Source organism: Tachyglossus aculeatus, chromosome 5 (genome assembly GCF_015852505.1).
Source record: "Tachyglossus aculeatus isolate mTacAcu1 chromosome 5, mTacAcu1.pri, whole genome shotgun sequence".
NCBI lineage: Eukaryota > Metazoa > Chordata > Mammalia > Monotremata > Tachyglossidae > Tachyglossus > Tachyglossus aculeatus.
This window is the reverse complement of record NC_052070.1, coordinates 88,774,454-88,795,669: the sequence shown is the minus strand read 5'-3', so window position 1 is coordinate 88,795,669 and position 21,216 is coordinate 88,774,454. Positions and strand designations below refer to the sequence as shown.

The window sequence follows — 21,216 nt, the reverse complement described above, 5'->3', positions numbered from 1 at the left end:
ATTAGAACCCAGGTCCTTCTAACTCCCATTGCCATGCTCTATCCACTAGATCATGCTACTTCTCACTTACACTCCCTTCCCCAAACCTTAAAGAACACAGCCTTCCTAGGGATCAAGAATGTGTGAATTTGTGAAGAACTGATCCCTGCCCAACCCAGTGAACCACAGGAATCCTGGAAAGTTTACCTGCTTTTCAGGAGTAGGAATCCAGGACCTGTTCTCCCTCCTGCTTACAATGTGAGCCCCATGTGGGATCTGATAATCTCATATCTACCTCAGCACTTGGTACAGTGCTTGGCGCACTATAGCTGCCAAGCAAATACCATTATCATTATTGTTATTATTTAGACAGTACAAGGTCTGAGACGTGTTATGTAAAGAGATCTGGGTGAAAAAACTCTAGTCTGTAAACTCATCGTGGGCAGGGAACATGTCTACCAAGTCTCTCAAGCACTTTATACAGTGTTCTGCACCCAGTAAGTTATCAATAAATACCACTGATGATGATATGATGATGAAGCAAGCAGGGAACAGCATGAAACACAGGCCCAGCAAATCCCAGCAGCTAAAAGCCAAAATGATACAGAGCCTCCACTGAGGGAGGCCACACAAGCCTCTCACTCTGGAGCTCTGAATGGTGATCAAAGACTTGCTCCCAGACAAGATAAAGGAAGTGTGGGACATTTATGTAGTTTATGGTTTAACTGTAAAGGAAAAATCAAAAGCAGAAACTATTTTTATCACATGATGGTGAGGCCTAGGAGTTCCTCATAATGAGGAAGTGTGGTTTTGGAGATGGAGTCAGGAACTTGGCATCAGCTAGCTTGGCTTTTATCCATGGCTCCACCGCTACCTTTTTGTGTCCTCAAGACCTCGTAATCAGTGTTATTTCACCCGTTACAAGCTGCTGAGAATACAGATATACATGTTCCCATGAAAAATGGTAACTGTGTACATGGTAACCAAGATGCCAAACGCTATTGTAAAACCACAAAACCACTTTTGGATTAGACACAAGATCCTAATATTGTTCCTTATGAGTTTTGATAACTGTGACCAGGGAACAAATGACATTAAAACTGCTGACTGATGTTAAGAATATTCAGTCTGCTAATGTTTAGCATTAATCCAAGTTGTAAACATTTTCATTTCCTTTGGACAAGTTATTCTGCTCATGGAATCAAGTTTGACATTTTCGCCTAGATTCTTCAGAGATTCAGGCAGCAACCTGACTGCTTCTTTTTCTTTTGATTTGGTGAAACTATTCTTACCATATTGACAAAATTGACCATATCAAAAATCCGCTTCCTTAGCTCATCTTGATTACGATTGTACTGTTCATACTGAAAAACAAACATTGAGGTAAGGAATTAAAGTGGAAAACTGAAGGTGACATCCATTTCTGAGGTAATTCAACATTTGGGTAGTTGAAGAGAAAAGCCTACAATGTTTGGTTCAAGACAAAAAATGTGACTTTCTCTTTAGAGCCAAGCCTGGGCAACAGTGTAGCTAGGGATTGGCTCAATTCTGGGACTCCTGGAGAGGCAGTCATGAAAGCAACTTGTGCAACATCAACAAGGGAAAAGTATGCATCTGATTCCCTCTCCCAACTGTTCTTAAATAATAATAACAATAATAATAGTGAAAATAATAATAGTGGCATTTATGAAACATTTACTGTGTGCCAAACATTGTACTAAATGCTAGGGCAGATATAAGATAACCCATTCAGAGAAGCAGTGTGGATTAGTGGAAAGAGCCTGGGCTTGGGAGTCGGAGGTTATGGGTTCTAATCCCGACTCCACCACTTGTCAGCTGTGTGACTTTGGGAAAGTCACTACCTCATCTGTAAAATGGGGATCAAGACTGTGAGCCCCAAGTGGGACAACCTGATAACCTTGTATCTATTCCAGCGCTTAGAACAGTGATTGGCACATAGTAAGTGCTTAACAAATGCCACCATCATCATCATCATAATTTGGTCACAATCCCTGTGCCACATGGGGCTTACAGCCTAAGGGGGAGATACAACAGGTATTTGATCTTTATTTTACAGATGAGAAAACTTAGAGACAGAGAACTTAAGTGACTTGCCCAAGGTCAAAGAGCAGGAAAGTGGTACAGGTGTGATCAAATCCCAGATTCTTTGATTCCCAGGCCTGGGCTCATTCAAGAGATTTTGACCATGCCTCTGTGTTCAAGGTAAATGTATTAATAATAATAATAATAATGATAATAATAATGGCATTTATTAAGTGCTTACTATGTGCAAAGCACTGTTCTAAGCACTGGGGAGGTTACAAGGTGATCAGGTTGTCCCACGGGGGTTTTACAGTCAATCCCCATTTTACAGATGAGGTAACTGAGGCACAGAGAAGTTAAGTGACCTGCCCAAAGTCACACTGCTGACAATTGGTGGAGCCGGAATTTGAACCCATGACCACTGACTCCAAAGCCTGGGTTCCTTCCACTGAGCCACGCTGCTTTTCTAGCTTATTATTAACTTCTAGCTTCCCTCAGCTCCATTTCTAATTGTGATTATTGTAAATAATCACTGACACTTACATGTCTTTGAAATCCAGAGAAAAGGCTCATCAACAATTTAGACAAAATTAAAAATAACCTCATACAATGAACCAGGAATAAAATGTGGAGTTTCTGAGTTTCTGCTTTAATCTCTGGAGTTTTTTGACACTACTATGTTGCTCATCATAACCAAAGAGTTTACTCTTGTTGCAATTATCTTTTGCAATATGAAATAGGTATTTTGTTTTAAAAAAATTAGATTTCAAAACAAAAGTCTAAGTTTACCTTAAGTAGAAAAAAAAATACAAGGTCAAAAATGGACACCAGACTGTTAAGGGTTTAATATACTTTTCATGGCAAATACTGTGAAAGATTATAAGATTATTTTTAAGGTTGGTTTTTATCTGCTCTGAGTAACCAGTTACTGAATAGCTTTCAGCTTGCATCTTTGTTTTTAATGATTTGGAATAGTGTTGTTCATACAGAGTTACAAATCTCCTTGTCTACCCATGAATAAATGAGAAATAAGATAATACTTACCAGGGTATTATCCAGGACCAAAAAGAATTCCACATATTTCTTCTGTTGCATATATTGATCTTCCTAACAGGGGAGTGAAGGGAGGGAGTTAGTACTGTGAACTTTTTTTTAGTCCTTTTCATCTTTCTTTGATTTAATATATGGGACATACCTATAACTTTGTAAATGTTGGAAAGTGTAAAGTGCTTAGAAAACATGAGATTTTTCCCTTGGGTAATTATGGAAAACAATAACCTTTTCTCCATTTTTTTCATTGCCTTCAGACAATATATATATATATATATATATATATATGTATATATATATATTCATTCAGTCATATTTACTGAGTGCTTACTGTGTGCAGAGCACTGTACTATGCATTTAGGGTTTTATATATATATATATATATATGTGTGTAGGTTTGCCTTGTGGGTATGCACAATGTCTACCAATCAATTGTATTAATTGAGCACTGTACTAGGCTCTTGGGAAAGTGCAACACAAAAATATAATAGACACATTCGCTGCCCACAACAAGCTTATAGTCTAGAGCTGACTCAAGTGGTCCCTCTCAAGTGCATAAAACAGCAGTACTCTGCACAAAGTAAGCTCTCAATAAATATCACTGATTGAATGAAGTGCTAATTGGTTGGGTTTAGGGTAGAATAATGAATATAGGGAGGAATTTTAATTTGGGATAGCAATAATAATGATGATGGCATTTGTTAAGCACTTACTATGTGCCAAGTACTGTTCTAAGCTCTGGGGGGGATACAAAGTAATCAGATTGTCCCACATGGGGCTCACAGTCTTAATCCCCATTTTCCAGATGAGGGAACTGAGGCACAGAGAAGTGAATAATAATAATAATGATGATGATGATGATGGCATTTATTAAGCACTTACTATGTGCAAGGCACTGTTCTAAGCACTGGGGAGGTTACAAGGTGATCAGGTTGACCTATGGGAGGCTCACAGTCTTAATCCCCATTTTACAGATGAGGTAACTGAGGCACAGAGAAGTTAAGTGACTTGCCCAAAGTCACACAGCTGACAATTGGTGGAGCCGGGATTTGAACCCCTGACCTCTGACTCCAAAGCCCATGCTCTTTCCACTGAGCCATGCTGCTTCTCCACTTTGAGCAAGTGAAGTGACTTGCCCAAAGTCACACAGCTGACAAGTGGAGGAGCTGGGATTAGAACCCATGACCTCTGACTCCCAAGCCCAGGCTCTATGATGATGAATTTGAGAACTTTTAGTGAAGAGAAGGACTTTCGGTAGGGATGCAGCATTAATGGGGAAATTAGTGGGGAAAAGGTTGGAATTACGAGTGGGAGAAGAGAATGAAGGGACTCATAAAAAGGTGATACTCACTCCCAGGCTGACCCCTGACCTGGAGGCTTTCACTTGGACCTCCACTTTCCTTTGCCCTGAGTCATTCACCCCACAGGTAGAGTTAATTGCATCCTGTTCCGAGTGGTTATACTTAAAGACAGCATGTTCTTCCTGATCTGAGAGCTTCAAGGGCTCAATAAGATACCTTTGATCATGAAGCTTGAAGTATCCCCTGAAAAACACAAGAATAAACAACAACCCTCTGATTCCCCTACCTTACAGCGGTCATTATGTTACAGAACCATAGCCTCCTGGGCCTGTTAGGAACTGTGAGAAGCATCTAAATCCATCATTCTACCTCAAGGCATACTGTTTATAAATTCTGAAAGATCTATCAGATGTTGGACATCCCCAGGGATGGAAAATCTCATGTGAACTAACTTTACTCCAGATGTCTGCATCAGAAGGAGGCCTTCCCCGACTAAGCCCCCATTTTGTCCACTTGATCTCCCTCTGTTTCACCCTTGAATTTGGGTTTGTACTCTTTATTCATCTCACCTCAACCCTAAAGCAATTGCATAACCATAATTTAATGTCTGTCTCCCCTCGTGAGCAGGAAATGTGTCTGTTATACTGTTATGCTGTACTCTTCCAAGAGCTTTGTAAAGTGCCCGGCACACAGTAACCGCTCAATAAATATGACTGATTGATTGAAGAGTGTTCTGCTGTGGCAGAGCCTTTTCTATATTCTGTGGCAGACTTTGGGAGCTGTAAATGTCTACCTTCAGCATCATATGTGATCTTGATCCAGTCCACCAAGTGAAGTTATTTCAGTTCCCAAAATGATCCAAGAAGGCATTCCTCGTTAGACTGGAAGCTTCTTGTGGAAAGGGAAAAGGACTACCACCTTGGTTATATTGTCCTCTCCCAAGCTCTTAATAGGGTGTTCTGCACATAGCACTCAATAAGTATGATTGATTGACAAGTCAGCATTAAATGAATTTGTTCTGATGATTGTGACACCTGTCTACATGTTTTGTTTTGTTGTCTGTCTCCCCCTTCTAGACTGTGAGCCCGTGCTGGGTAGGGACCGTCTCTATATGTTGCTGACTTGTACTTCCCAAGTGCTTAGTACAGTGCTCTGCACACAATAAGCTCTCAATAAATACGATTGAATGAATGAATGAAGCAGATCTCGTTCAATTCAACCCCAAAATATGTCTTTAAAATATATAGTCCAACAAAGACCCCAATGGATAAGATGCCATCCACTGTTAGGGAATTTTCTGGGCCTGTACAGCCCCTCTTCCCACCCCCACCACCTCAGATATCTGGACCACAACTATCTGTATTGTTCAGGTTTAGGGTATAATTAAGTTGATGCAATGATGCAACGTTGCAGGTTTGTCTTTGTTTTTTTTCCCTCTCATCTCCTTTGGCCAGTTGGTTGTGTTTTCAAGGCTGGGAAGTGAGATGGCACTTCTGACACTGGCAGGAGGGGCAGCCAAAGCAGGGGGAGGTGGTGGGTAGTGGGGATGTCTGGTGGTGTCAGGAGAAGTCAAACCCCAAGTTAGATGGGTGGATTGGAGGAGAAGAAGACCAAGATGAGAGCTGCCTCATTATTCAGATCCATTTAATATTATTAGCTCTATGGATAATCCAGATTTTGATATAAGTGTAGAGAGTTCCTCGATCTGACCAAACCAAATAAAAAAGTGGTTGAACTGTATATCCTGCTGGAGCCACTCACCCTGAGAAATCGTCTCACTCTGTATCGTGGTTTCTGGACCTTTCTATTCCATTTCTTCCCCAAACAAGACTTCTTTCTCTCAAACTCTGACATAAATCAGCTAGCCAGTGATAATGACAAGGAGGCCCAAATTGGACCAGAATATCAGTAATCTCCCAAATGCAGTACCCATTAATTGTACCAACAAATCATGAAGGATTTGTTGAAGCTAGCTGTGACTATGTCAGGGAAACTGTGAAATTCCACTCAGAGTATGAAGGAGCTGCATGATGTAGTGGCTAGAGCCTGGGTCTGAGAGTCAGACAGTCATGGGTTCAAACCCCAGCTCTGCCACTTTGCTGTGTGACCTTGGACAAATCATTTCACTTCTCTGGGCCTCAGTTACTATTGTCCACTAGCGGACTTGACATGACTGACTCCATTTTGTGTATGCTGACAGTAACCCTCCATTTTGCACAGGCCAAGAGAACAACTCCTTTTTGTATTTTATGCAAGGCTCAGCAACAGATGTCTTCAAGGCCAGTAACAAGTAACAAGTATCTATGCAAGGCCATAGGGCAGATAACAACCTGCACAAGGCAGTGAGAACAGAGAATAATGAGAATTTGTAACATCTTGTCGGTCCTAATTGGATTCCTGAAATTCCTAAATGCTCCGCTCCCATGTTGCTGTAACTCAATAAAAGACACAGTGAGAATGGGATCGGGGCTGCTTGTCACTCGTACCTCTCCCGGGAGGTGAACGGGCAGGTAGCCACTTTCCTTCTTTATTGCTCTATCTGAACTCATGTCTCCGAGTCATTTTTCCTATCTGCGTCACCACCCTGGGTACAAGAACCCTGCGGCCGATTTACACCGATTAACCTATTTTGTACCTTACTTGTCGATAACAGTAACCTCATCTGTCAAATGGGGATTGAGTCTGTGAGCCCCACATGAGACAGGGACTGTATTCAACACAATTCACTTGTATCCACCCCAGCGCTTAATACAGTGCCCGGCACACAGTAAGCACTTAACAAATACCACAATTACTGTTACAATTATTGTTAAAAATAGGAACCTCTTCTTTACTATTTCAGTTGTTACAAAGGATGTCATGGATGACCTCACCTCAAACCAGCACAGGTACTGATGCTAGCTGAAGAAATCTCTTCATTAAGGATATGTCCTTGATAATAACAGTGTTCCTGTTGGAAGGAAATAAATATATGCTTAGATGAGTCTTTCTCAATAGTAATGCAGGTTCTACATTCTCAGGAATGGTAATTAGAATAGAAATCAAGGTTCATTCATTCATTCAATCACATTTATTGAGCATTTACTATGTGCAGAGCACTGTACTAAGTGCTTGGAAAGTACAATTCAGCTTCCCAACATAATATTCTGGAATGTGAAGAAGAACCATCATTGTTATCAATTGTTCTGATAACATCAGCCCCTGTGCTCCTTAACCAGACAGGTGAAAGAATACTATGGGTTGATTTCAGGAAACAGATGATGTCTTGAATTTTGAACTTGCCTCATGGGTCTCAAGGGGCCTTTGTATTTGACTTTAATAATAATGATGGTATTAGTTAAGCACTTACTATCTGCCAGAAACTGTACTAAGCACTGAGGTGGATACAAGCAAATCAGGCTGGACACAGTCCCTGTCCCACATGGGGCTCACAGTCTCAATCCTCATTTTACAAATGAGGTAACTGAGGCACAGAGGAGTGAAATGACTCGCCCAAGGTCACACAACAGAGAAGTAGTGGAGCCAGGATTAGACTATTTATTCTGATTCATTCATTCATTCAATCGTATTTCTTGAGTGCTTACTGTGTGCAGAGCACTGTACTAAACACTTAGGAAGTATAAGTTCGCAACATATAGAGACGGTCCCTACCCAACAGCGGGCTCCTTTGACACTTGTCTACATGTTTTGTTGTCTGTCTCCCCTTCTAGACTGTGAGCCCGTTGTTGGGTAGGGACCATCTCTATATGTTGCTGACTTGTATTTCCCAAGTGCTTAGTACAGTGCTCTGCACACAGTAAGCACTCAATAAATATGATTGACTGAATGAATGAACCAATGACCTTCTGACTCCCAAGCCCGTGCTCTTTCCATTAAGTCACGCTTCTTCTTTTACTAGGCTACACTGCTTGCTCTAGGGAGGAGCCTACCGTTATCTGAGGGCTGGTGGTGACCTCCTCTCCTGTGGAGGAATAAAGGGTCTCGGTGTAGTCCAGGGATAGGAGTTCTCTGGAAAAAATGAATAAAAGGGAGGTTACTCATGATGACATCCACTGTCTGTGAAATCTGAGGTATGGGTGATTATAATCTGATCATGGAATTATTAATGGAAAGAGTGGGCACTGCTAACTTCTTTGGGGTGCAGTAATCCTTTTTCCCTCTGGCTTTGATAAGTAATCAGCTCTATGGGCAAAACAGAAATAAAGGCACCAGAAAACATCAATGTGGCACCCCGAAGTCAGCAACTATTCCCTGGTAGGATCAAGTCCAATAAGTCTCAGAAATAGTAGCAAAAATCAAGATAAGGATTCTAAGTTTTAAGGCTTGAGAGGCTACTCTTTGCCCAGATTAAATTGTAAGAAAGATTTCTGCTACCCAAAAGCAATTCTTGAAATCTGGAATTTCATATTACACAGTTCTATCTAAAATGAGATCTTAATTTCCAGGGATAAAGATGTTATCTTTAAAGGTTCTCTTCCAAGGACATGGATAGTTCCCAGCATATAATACCGGTGTGGATGTCATCCCTCTGTGTCTCGAAAGTATAGTCTGCCCACTGTCGTGCTCATTGCCATGATGTTTGATGCACACTTCCAACTCATTCTTCATCAGAGAAGTCCCTGCCTAGGAACCTTGCTGTCTGCTTCAACAACAGCAAAAAACAAATCTGCCTGAATCCTTATCTCTCTAAACTGCATAATTCAGGTTTCTGGAGAGAGTTCCAGATCTTCATAAGAAGCAGTGTGACTTAGTGGATAGAGCACAGGCCTCGAAATTAGGAGGACCTGTGTTCTAATCCTGGTCCACCATATGTCAGCTGAATAACCTTGGACAAATCACTTCACTTCTCTGTGCCTCAGTTATCTCATCTGTAAATTGGGGATTTTAGACTGTGAACTCCACTTGGGACAAGAACTATATCCAATCTGTTTAACTTGTCTCTACCCCAGTGCTTAGTACAGTGCCAAAGGGAACATTCTTCCTTTATATCTATAAAATCTACTTGTGCTTCAAAATTGATCTTTGTTATCTATCACTTGAGAAAGGAAAATATTTCTTGCTTTCTAGATTCAACTTCACAAAGTCCAACTCCTTTCCAATAGAAATACAGAGAATAACTTTGTAATTTCCAAACCAGGTGGCATGCAATAAAAAAATGATTGGATTTTCCATCAACTTGAATTTATTCTGAATATCATGTGAATAGTAAGTAATACATTCTGCTCAGACAAGCCTGACGCAAGGATCGCATCAGCTGAGATGGGGCCAGGCAACATTTTCTAAAACTGTTCTATTACCATTCTGTGCTGGCTCAACTGAGAGATCACAGTTCAGGTGACAGCAGAGCAGCAGAATCTAAAGGAAAGAGCCCCAAACTTGGAGCCCAGAGACTCCAGCCCTGACTTCCCATGAGAGGGTCATGGTCTCTGAGACTCTTAGTCTCTTGCACTATAATGCCAATCTTCACCTCCCAGGGGAAAATGAGATAATATCTATGATAGCATAAGTACATATAATAATGATAATAATAATGGCATTTATTAAGTGCTTGCTATGTGCAAAGCACTGTTCTAAGCACTGGGGAGGTTACAAGGTGATCAGGTTGTCCCATGGGGGGCTCACAGTCTTAATCCCCATTTTACAGATGAGGTAACTGAGGCACAGAGAAGTTAAGTGACTTGCCCGAAGTCACACAGCTGACAATTGGCGGAGTCGGGATTTGAACCCCTGACCTCTGACTCCAATGCCCGTGCTCTTTCCACTGAGCCACGCTGCTTCTCTATGTGAATATATCATTCACATATATGTGAATGTTTTCACAGGCAGTATAGTATATTTTTCTGGGGTAGCAATCATCTATACCTATGCTAAGTTTCTGGTCACAACCAAGCTTAAAAATGGCTAGTTTTACTTTCCCATCACATCACTAGGCAATGCTTTAAGAAGGAAAAGTTGGAGATTACCATGAGTTGACCTGCTCTAAGCCAGGGCATGACCCAGAAAAACCACTCTGCTCCCAGCCCGCACAGGAAGGCTGACAGAGACAAAAAGTGGAGGAGTCAATTCTGACTCAAGAGACTGAAGTTAGGGTCCGTGATGGCCCCTCAAGGCATAGGTGGAGCTGCCTCACTGTGATTTGCAAGAATTCCCTGCCAACTTTATCATACATTCTACCATTGCTGCCAATGTACCATTCTACCATGCCCACTACTCTCAGCGGTTCTAGTAGATGCCCAAGTCTTCCCTGATCTCTAGACTTCCTGTGTTTCTGGGTCTGTAAGCATCCTCAGTAGAATGCTGCAGGCATATGATCACATTCATGCACAAACACACACTCTGACCCACTCCCTTGGCCCTGGTCCTCGTAATAATAATAATTATGGTGCTTGTTAATCTCTTAGTATTTGTCAAGTACCATTCTAAGAGCTGGGGTAGGAACAACTTAAACACAGTCCAAATAGAAGGGAGAACAGGAATTTAACTCCCAATTTACAGAGGAGAAAAGGGAGGCACAGAGAAGCTGTGGCTCACAGAGCCACTCTGCTGCTTCACAGAGGAGAAGCAGTGTGGCTCAGTGGAAAGAGCATGGGCTTTGGAGTCAGAGGTCATGGGTTCAAATCCTGGCTCTGCCAATTGTCAGCTGTGTGACTTTGGGCAAGTCATTTCACTTCTCTGTGCCTCAGTTACCTCATCTGTAAAATGGGGATTGACTGTGAGCCCCCCGTGGGACAACCTGATCACCTTGTAACCTCCCCAGCACTTAGAACAGTGCTTTGCACATAGTAAGTGCTTAATAAATGCCATTATTATTATTATTAAGATAAGTGACATGCCCCTGGTCACACAGAAGGCAAGTGGCAGAGGTGGGATTAGAACCCAGATCCTCTGATTCCAAACCTAGGCTCTTACCATATGAACACATTGCTAGTAGGCCCTCCTGGTAGTTCTTGAAACCCACCACGTCCCCTTCAGTGTTATTTTGTGCAGATATGTAAATGCAGGTTTATATAGGTGCATATGGTTTTGTAAGAATGTCTGTGAGCATGACTGACTGTATGACTGGGTGTTTGTATGAGAGCATGGGTGAAAGCATACGCATCCATAGACTTGGTACGGTTTGTGAAATGAGGCAATAATGAGAACAGCACCAGGCGCGGCAAACAACAAATCCGACAGCCTAACTAAGGACAACCTTTGCTTGTACACAGCACAGTTGAGGCTGAAGGGCTTAGGCTTTTCAGCCATCTGCACATCATCCATAGGTGAATTTATCTGTCAATGGCATCTTCTTCAGACAACTCTGTAGAAGCGTAACTGAGAATATGTCTGTGCATATTTATAAGCAGGACTTCAAGAGCCTGTTTATGTGAATATGTATGACTAAATAATAATAGTAATAGTGGTATTTATTAAGTGCTTACAATGTGCCAGGCAATGTACCGAGCGCTGGGGCGGATACAAGTAAACCAGGTTGGACACAGTCTCCGTCCCATGTGGGGCTCATAGTCTCAATCCCCATTTTACAAATGAGGTAACTGGGGCCCAGGGAAGTGAAGTGACTTGCCCAAGGTCACACAGCAGACAAGTGGCAGGGGCCGGGATTAGAACCCATGACCTTCTGACTCCCAGATCCGTTCTCTATCTACTATGCCATGCTGCTTCCCAATGCTGATGTGAGTATAATGTTTATGGGAGCATGTCTGTGTGAGAATGCATGTGTGCAGGTGTGAGTGTGAACAATTAAAAAGGACTAATTGTTGAAATGAAAATCCTTACAGACTGGGAGCAAGAATAAGACTGACAACGTAGGCAAAGACCAGACATTTCCAGTGATTAGAAATAAAAGTATCTTCTGGCACATTATAATTTTTTTCATTATTAAGGAACAAAGTCTGTGTATAATCATGGGGTCTGGTAAGGATATATAAGTGGCTAGAATTGACGAGCAGTGTGGCATAGTAATGCTGATAGCATGAGCTACAATCTTAAACAATGATGAAACTCCCCCTTCTAGACTGTGAGCCCGTTGTTGGGTAGGGACCATCTCTATATGTTGCCTACTTGTACTTCCCAAGCACTTAGTACAGTGCTCTGCACACAGTAAGTGCTCAATAAATACGATTGAAAGAATGAATGAATGAACTCACTTGACTTTCTCCAGACGAAGCACCACTCCTTCTCCATGTAACATAATTTGATACTGCACCTCAGGTTCATATTTTTCCTGCAAATATTTATTAGTAACATAATGGAGGATAAGCAACAAACTTCCATCTCTGTCAACCCTGTGGTTTAGGATGTTGGAACCCACTGACCACTCCAAACTCTACAGTATTTGCCAAACCAATGAAGGATGTAGGAGTGAGTCAGCTGAAAAAGCAGTGAAGGGAGAGGACATGGAAAAGCTATTGTTTGGGAAATAAATAGAGCTAAGGTTGGATGAAAAAGCATAGATATTCTCACAGATATCCTGAAGATCTGGTAGAGTAAAAATTCAGCTGGATAGATAGGAACTGGTGAGTATAATATATTTTGATTTCAAAAGGCCTTTGATGCAGCATGGTTTAGTGGTTAGAGCATGGGCCTGGGAATCAGAAAGACCTGGGTTCTAATCCCTGCTCTGTCATATGTCTGCTTTGTGACCTTGGGCAAGTTGCTTAACTTCTCTGGGGCTCAATTACCTCATCTGTAAAATGAGGATTAAGAGTGTAAGCCCCATATGGGACAGGGACTGTGCCCAACTTGGTTAACTTGTATCTACCCCAGCACTTGGAACAGTGCTTGGCACATAGCAATAACAATAATCATTATTACTATTATTTGACAGGGTTCCACACCAAAGCCTTTTTTTTTTATAAGTGTATAATCACGGGTATGGAGGGAAATGCATATAATAAGCACACAGTAACTACCATTGATTGGTTTATTGAATAATCTGTCACACAGAAAAAATAGACTAAAAGTTGAAAAAAAAGCATGGGGGGTAGCAGCCATTTTTCAGGTCAGAGAAGACTAACTAAAGGAGTCCCTCAGGCATTACTGCTAGGACTGATTTTGTTTTGCATCTTCCTAAATGATCTGGAAGAGCGACTGTGAAGTGAAATCTCAAGCTCTTCCAGATAATGGCATACCAAGCAGATGGGACTAAATTGCAGGAAGGCCTTATCTAATTGACTAATAAATCAATCAATCATATTCACTGAGCAGTTAAGGTGTGCAGAGCACTGTACTAAATGCTTGGGAGAGTATAATTTAACAGAGTTGGTAGAAACATTCCCTGTCCACAATGAGCTCACAGTCTAGAATGGCAGATGAATTTCAATGTGAGGAGGTACTAAGTAAACATTTGGGAAACAAATATTCCAGATTACAGCCACATGATGAAGTGATTTGGATCTGTTCATCACAATTTAGGAAAGAGACATTTGACATTTGATCTTTGTTTTGGATCACAGCTACAAAAATCCTCCGAAATATTGGACATTATCAAGAAATGATAAAAAAACCCAAACAAAAGGTATAATTTTGCCACTCTATAAAACCATGATATATTTGCACATGGAATACTGGGTTAAACTCTAGGGGCCACATTTTTGGAAGAATGTAATATAGCTGGAGTAAGTACAAAGAAGGTGATGGATATTCAGGGGAATGGAGAAAATTCCTTATGAGGATAAAATGATAGGTTTAAGACTCTTAGGGAAGGCTGGGAGAAGAAATTATTGAAGGTTACAGAGTGAGCAGAGAACTGTAGTATACAGTATTCAGTTGAAGTGAAAATTAAGTAGCTGAATTTTAACAAAGTCCATTCAAAATGTTTTCCACTTATTTATTCACTCTTGTAATAATAACAATAACTGTGGTATTTGTTAAGCACTTACTATGAGCCAAGCATTGTACTAAGTGCTGGGGTGGTTACAAGCAAATAATAATAATAATAATAATGGCATTTATTAAGTGCTTACTATGTGCAAAGCACTGTTCTAAGCACTGGGGAGGCTACAAGGTGATCAGGTTGTCCCATGGGGGCTCACAGTCTTAATCCCCATTTTACAGATGAGGTAACTGAGGCCCAGAGAAGTGAAGTGACTTGCCCAAAGTCACACAGCTGACAATTGGCGGAGCCGGGATTTGAACCCATGACCTCTGACTCCAAAGCCCGGGCTCTTTCCACTGAGCCACGCTGCTTCTCTGAATCCAAATCAAGTTGGACACAGGACCTGTCCCACATGGAACTCCCAGTCTCACTCTCCATTTTATGGATGAGGTAACCGAGGCCCAGAGAAGTGACTTGCCCATGGTCACATGGCAGAAAAGTGGTGGAGCTGGGATTAGAACCCATGACCTTCTGACACCCAGGCCCATGCTCTATCCACTATGCCATGCTGTTTTTCCTCTCCCAAGTGCTTAATACAGTGCTCTGCACCCAGTAAGTGCTCAGCAAATTCCACTGATTGACGATTCTACCTAATTATCAAAAGTAGTACCTGTTTGTCAGTGTCCTTGTGTTCCTTTATGTTTCGTTTATGAAACACATGAAGTTTCTCAGGATAAACAACTTCATAATCCTCTATGCCGGATACTTCCTTAATAGCCCAAACTGTGAGGAAAATAGGAGACATTTAACCCAGACCAGTTGAGAACCCATTTTAATAAACTCAATGTATGTTCATCCTCAGGACTCTGCTGAGCTGATGGGTCTGTGTTTACTACTATATGCCAGGCACTGTACTAAGCTCTGGGGGTACATTCAAGATAATTGGGTTGGACTCAGTTCATGCCCCATGTGGAGCTCACGGACTTAACCCCCATTTTACAGGCAAAATACAGTTACTGAGGAACAGAGAAGTTAAGTGACAGTTAAGTGAGCTAAGTGGAGGAGTCAGGATTAGAACCCAAGTCCTTCTGAATCCCAGATCCGTGCTCTAATCTACTAGGCCATGCTGCTTCTCTTCAGTTTTCAGAAGACCACTCATCCATACACTCTCAATCCCAGAAACCACCAGCAGAAATGCCTGTCCCCTGTTGCCAGATGTGTCAAATGCTTTCTTTCATATACGCACATCGTATTGTATTTCCTGAAAATACTCAAAGTTATGGTGGCCAGTGGTCTCAACATCAGGGTAGATGGATCTTACTGTTAAGTATATTATCCAGTCAAAGAATTTCAAGTTCTGGTTTATGCAAGTGCCCAACCTCCTCTGTCTTCTTATGCTTTCCCTCAAACTGTAAGGATGCTAGCCTTCATTTCAGCATCAAGCAAGCACATAGGAATGCCCCAAACAGACAAAGAGAATCTGGGAGTTCAGAGCTGCTAGTGCCTCCTCCAAACCCTTGCAGCAAACCATGATGCAAGCTCACAATATGATTGGTGTGCAATGACCCCTTGCCCTCTATCCTTATTCCATTACCTTCATGGCAACAAACAAGGAGGTCATCACAGTCAGTCAGTGGTATTTATCGAGCACTTACAGTGTGCAGACCATTGTTCTGAGCACTTAAGAGATTACAATACAACAGAGTTGGTAGACATGTTACCTGCCCACAACAGGCTTCAGTCTAGAGAGGGAGACAGACAATAATCTACACAAATCAATAAACTACGGATATATACATAAGTTCTGTGAGGCTGAGGGTGGTGTGAATAATGGAGAAGCAGTGTGGAAGAATGGATAGAGCACGGGCCTGAGAGAGAAGGACCTGGGTCTTAATCCTGGCTCTGCCACTTGTCTGCTGTGTGACCTTGGGCAAATCATTTCACTTCTCTGTATCTCAGTTACCTCATCTGTAAAATGAGGATTAATACCATGAGTCCCATGTGAGAAATGGACTGTGTCCAACCTGATTAGCTTGTATCTACCCCAGTGCTTAGCACAGTGCCTGGCACAAAGTAAGCACCAAAAAAAATCATAAAAATAAATTTTTAAAAATCAAGTGCTTAAAGGGTACAGATATAAGTGTATAGATGATTGCAGAAAGGAAACAGAGTTGGGGAAAAGAGGGCTTAGTTGGGGAAGGTCTCTTGGAGAAGACGGGACCTTAATAAGGCTTTGAAAGTGGAGAGGGAAGGAGGGAGTTCCAGGTCAGAGGGAGGACATGGGAAAGCGGTGGGCGGCAAGAAGGAAGAGATGGAGCCACAGTGAGCAAGCTGGCTCTAGAGGAGCAAAGTGTGCGGGCTGAGCTGTAGTAGGAGATCAGTGAGATAAAGTAGGAGTGCTGGCCAGCTGACTGACTGCTTGGGAGAGGTCAGGCCAGAACGGAGGCTGAGATTGTTGCTTCTTACGCTTTACCCCTTGAAATGTAGGGCAGCCCCTGGAAGGGGCTAGGCCACACTGAACATGGCATAGATGCAAGCCAGCAGAGGGTGAAAAATGTCACATATATTTGTCAGCTTCCCTGCGTTGACTGGGTGTCATGCTGGGTCCAGTTCTATAGCATCCTGTTTAATGATAGCATTTGTTAAGCACTTACTGTGTGCAAAGCACTGTTCTAAGCACTGGGGAGGTGACAAGGTGATCAGGTTGTCCCAGGGGGAGCTCACAGTCTTCATCCCCATTTTACAGATGAGGGAACTGAGGCACAGAGAAGTGAAGTGACTTGCCCAAAGTCACACAGCTGGCAATTGGCAGAGCCGGGATTTGAACCCATGACCTCGGACTCCAAAGCCCGTGCTCTTTCCACTGAGCCAACATGTTTCTCTTGTTTGGCCCAGGATCTGGTCCTTGGCCTCAGAGCAAGCCACAGATCTAGTTTAGTCACTCCTGAAAAATGAACTGTGTTGTGTGGGGACTACTGATTTTATTTGGGGTGGACTCAAAGTCAGAAAGGAGCCACCATTTCACTTTTCATTCATTCACTTGTATTTATTGAGCACTTACTGTGTGCAGAGCACTGTACTAAGCACTTGGGAAACTACAAATCAACAATAAACAGACATATTCCCTGGCCACAGTGAGCTTATAGTCTAGAGGGGGAGACAGACATTAATATAAATAAGTAAAGTACATTTTTGTTGTCTAAACCATCCCAACTTGCTCTTCATATGGCTGGCCCACAAGCAGTTATAAAAAGGGGTAAGTGGAACACAGGCCAAAATAATTACTCACCTCTGCTCTATTATTATGTTATTTGTTAAGTGTTTACTATGCACCAAGAACTGTTCTAAGCACTGAGGTAGATTCAAGTTAATCACATTGAACAAAGTCCTTGCCCAGTGCTTAGAACAGTACTTGGCACATAGTAAGCACTTAACAAGTACCATAATCATTGTTATTACATGTCTCACCGTCTGGGTAGGAGGGAGTAGGATTGGATCCCCATTTTACAAATGAGATAACTAAGGCACACAAAAGTTAAGTGGCTTGCTCAAGGTCACACAACAGACAAGTGGCAGAGCCTAAATTAGAACCCAGGTCCTCTGACTCCCAAGCTTGTGTTCTATCCACTAGACCATGATGCTTCTCTATATTGGCTATTTTTGGGTTTTATCAATGGCAATTCTAATGCAGTTGAGAGTTGATTTCTCAGTTCAGGAGCATACTGAGTGTAGAAAACAAATAGCACACTTGATTTATGTTTTACAACATTTCCCTCTGAAGAAAGGAAAAGTCATGAAGTTCCTCCAGCATCCCTGGGCAGCAGCTCTCCAAACAGCTTCTCCTTCCCTTCCCATCACCCCCTCCCCGCCCCACAGCACTTGTGTATATTTGTATGTATTTATTATTCTATTTATTTTATTAATGATGTGTATATATCTATAATTCTATTTATCCATTTTGATGCTATCGATGTCTGTCTACTTGTTTTGTTTTGTTGTCTGTCTCCTTCTAGACTATGAGCCCATTGCTGGGTAGGCATTGTCTCTATCTGTTGCTGAATTGTACTTTCCAAGCGCTTAGTTCAGCGCTCTGCACACAGTAAGTGCTCAATAAATAGAATTGAATGAATGAATGAATGAAGGAGGCATGCCTGAAGTTTCAATTTTAGAGAATTAAAATCCCTGTTTGTATGGTTTCAATCTAACTTGCTCTAGTATTTCTCTGCTGAACTCCAATCAATCAATCAATCATATTTATTGAGCACTTACTGTGTGCAAAGCACTGTACTAAGTGCTTGGGAAGTACAAGTTGGCAACATATAAAGACAGTCCCTACCCAACAGTGGGCTCACAGTCTAGAAGGGGGAGACAGAGAACAAAACCAAACATATTAACAAAATAAAATAAATAGAATAGATATGTACAAGTAAAATAGAGTAATAAATATGTACAAACATATATAGACTCCAACAAAGTCTACTACTGTCCAAACCCTCTCATGTTATCTGGGGTGATAAAAAATACAATTGGTCACATAGTATATTTCCATTCTTGTTTCTTCTCCAAGGCTGAGTCCCCTCAAAACTTATATTGTGGCCAATTCCTACAGCACAACTGGAGGCAATGGCCAAATATGCATGGTGTAAACATCTGTTTGAAAAATAAAAATCCCAAAGTCTCCTTTCCTATTGAAGCAATGAAATTTTTCATTTTCAATCAAGCCAGAGGGAGATGGGTTATTTGTTCTGTTGGTCACATTTTTTTTTTCATTGCAGAACAGTGGAAAGTAAGCTTGCTGTGGGCAGGGAATGTGTTTGTTCGTTATATTGTACTCTCCCAAGAGCTAAGTACAGTGCTCTGCACACAGTAAGGGCTGAAAAAATGTGATTGAAGTTTCTGACTGAGACCATGCAGATGGGGTTAATTGGACTTTAGTTTGCATGTTCCAGGGCAGTTCCTGCTTGTCCCAGATTCTGCTCACTTGACAGTTGACATCCAGAGGGGCTGGGCATTCTCCACTGCCCCACCTCTCTTCACTCTCAAGTGTTTCCATATAACAGAGAACAACCTCCCCAGCTGCTGCAGACTGTCCACAGCCTGTTGGTCATGAGGATAGATAAGTCTGTAATGCCTCTCTATCCTAAAAGCCCTAGAATAGCAAAGTTCCCAGGCAGAAGCTAGGACTACCCCTATACTATGTCCTGACTGAATAGGACCATTCTAGACTGCTCCTCGGGGGCTCCCATCCTGGCTAGAAATGTAGTCAGTTAAGTCAGTCAATTGTATTTATTGAGCACTTACTATGTGCAGAGCACTGTACTAAGCACCTGGGAAGGTACAATATAACAGACCCATTCCCTGCCCACAGTGAGCTTACAGTTGTACCAGTTCAACAGTAGAGGTCATGGCAAAGACAGCAATGATAATTGTCATTGCCCCTCATTCTCTTTCCATTGAGCATGACTGCTCAAGCACTTAGTATAGTGCTCTGCACATAGGAAGTGCTACAATAAATGCCACTGATTGATTGACTGTTCCTGCTATTGCGGGAGGTCTGATCACCTTATTTGGAGGGGACTTCATTTGGATGGGTGTTGTAAGGGGAGGATTCTCCTTCCTAGCCACCATACAGTGCTTTGCACATAGTAAGCGCTTAATAAATGCCATTATTGTTATTATTATAACATCCCAAAGTCACCCTGAAATTCGGAGATGCAGGACTGTCATCCAGTTGCTGAATTTTGGTGATGCTTGAGGTTCTGGCACAGAGGCAGAGTCCATACTACCGCATCAGCCTGTTTGCTGACCTACTTCCCTGCCTCCAGCCTCTTCTCTCTCTAGAATATACTTTGCTTTGTTGCCTGGATCATTGTTTTTGAAACACATTCAGCTTATTTCTCCCCACTCCTCAAAAACCTCTAATTATTGCCCATCCATCCACTTGGCAGCAAATAAAAACTCTTTACTGTTGGCTATAAGGCAGTCAATCAGCTCTCTCCCTCCTACCTTACCCTGCTGATCTACTACAACCCAGCCAGCACATTTTGGTCCTCAAATGCCAATCTACTCACTGTACCTTGACCTCATCCATCTTGTTGCCAATCCCTTGCTCATGCCTTCCTCCTGGCCTGGATTTCCCTCCCCCTTCACGTCTGAAAGGCCATCAACTCTCCCCACCTTCAAAATCATCCAAAAAATCACATCTCGTCCATGAGGCCTTCCCTGACTAGCTCTTATTCCCCCTATTTGCTCTCCCTTCTGTGTTGCCTATAACTTGGATCTGTACCCTTGAAATACTTGATATTTACCCCACCCTCAGCCCCATAGCACTTGTGTACCTAAACTTATTCTCTCCCATTTCCCCGCTCTATAGTTTGATACATTTCTCTCCCTCTAAACTGTAGGCTCATTGTGGGCAGGGATTGTGCCTACCAACTCTATTGTACTGAACTCTCTCAAACGCTTAGTACAGTACTCTGCATACTGTATGTGTTCAACAAATGCCATTGAATGATTGTTGGAATGCCACTAGGAACCACAATGGTGAGGAAAGCACAGCACAGCAAATCATGTTTTCATTCCTTACTCTGCAGAAGCCAGGGTACCTAGGCCTGACCAGCATTGGGGCATCTCTTCCCCCATCCCATGAGGGGCAGTCAACTGCCAAACTAACTCACCCAGATTCTTTCAAACAGTTCAGCAAAGGGAAAATCACAATAGAGATCCAGCTTGGCCCCATGAATTCAATGGAAACACACACACACACACACACACACAACACACACACTCACTCACTCACTTTGAGTGGTCCTCAGCTGACAGGGAAGAATTGAGCCCATCCCCTTCTAGAATGTAAGCTCATTGGGAGCAGAGAACTTGCCTTCCAACTCTGTTGTATTTTACTCTTCCAAGAGCTAAGTACAGTGCTCTGCACATAGGAAGCACGACAATACCACTGATTGATTGATATACCCATTGACCTTTACAACCTTTCTGATTTACTTACCATTTCAGTTTTGTGAATGA

The 21,216-nt window shown here is 42.1% G+C and overlaps 1 protein-coding gene across 1 annotated transcript in view; it reads right to left on the bottom strand.

Moving 5' to 3' along the window:
* Positions 1–21,216, bottom strand: part of ADAM28 (ADAM metallopeptidase domain 28) — a 64,501-nt gene that overhangs the window by 41,835 nt on the left and 1,450 nt on the right. The window contains exons 2-8 of the mRNA XM_038746696.1: positions 14,861–14,973; positions 12,521–12,597; positions 8,303–8,381; positions 7,247–7,323; positions 4,424–4,616; positions 3,067–3,129; positions 1,272–1,343 (exon numbers count right to left, since the gene is read on the bottom strand). Coding sequence (XP_038602624.1) covers positions 1,272–1,343; positions 3,067–3,129; positions 4,424–4,616; positions 7,247–7,323; positions 8,303–8,381; positions 12,521–12,597; positions 14,861–14,973 — 674 coding nt within the window. The remainder of the gene's footprint in view (positions 1–1,271; positions 1,344–3,066; positions 3,130–4,423; positions 4,617–7,246; positions 7,324–8,302; positions 8,382–12,520; positions 12,598–14,860; positions 14,974–21,216) is intronic.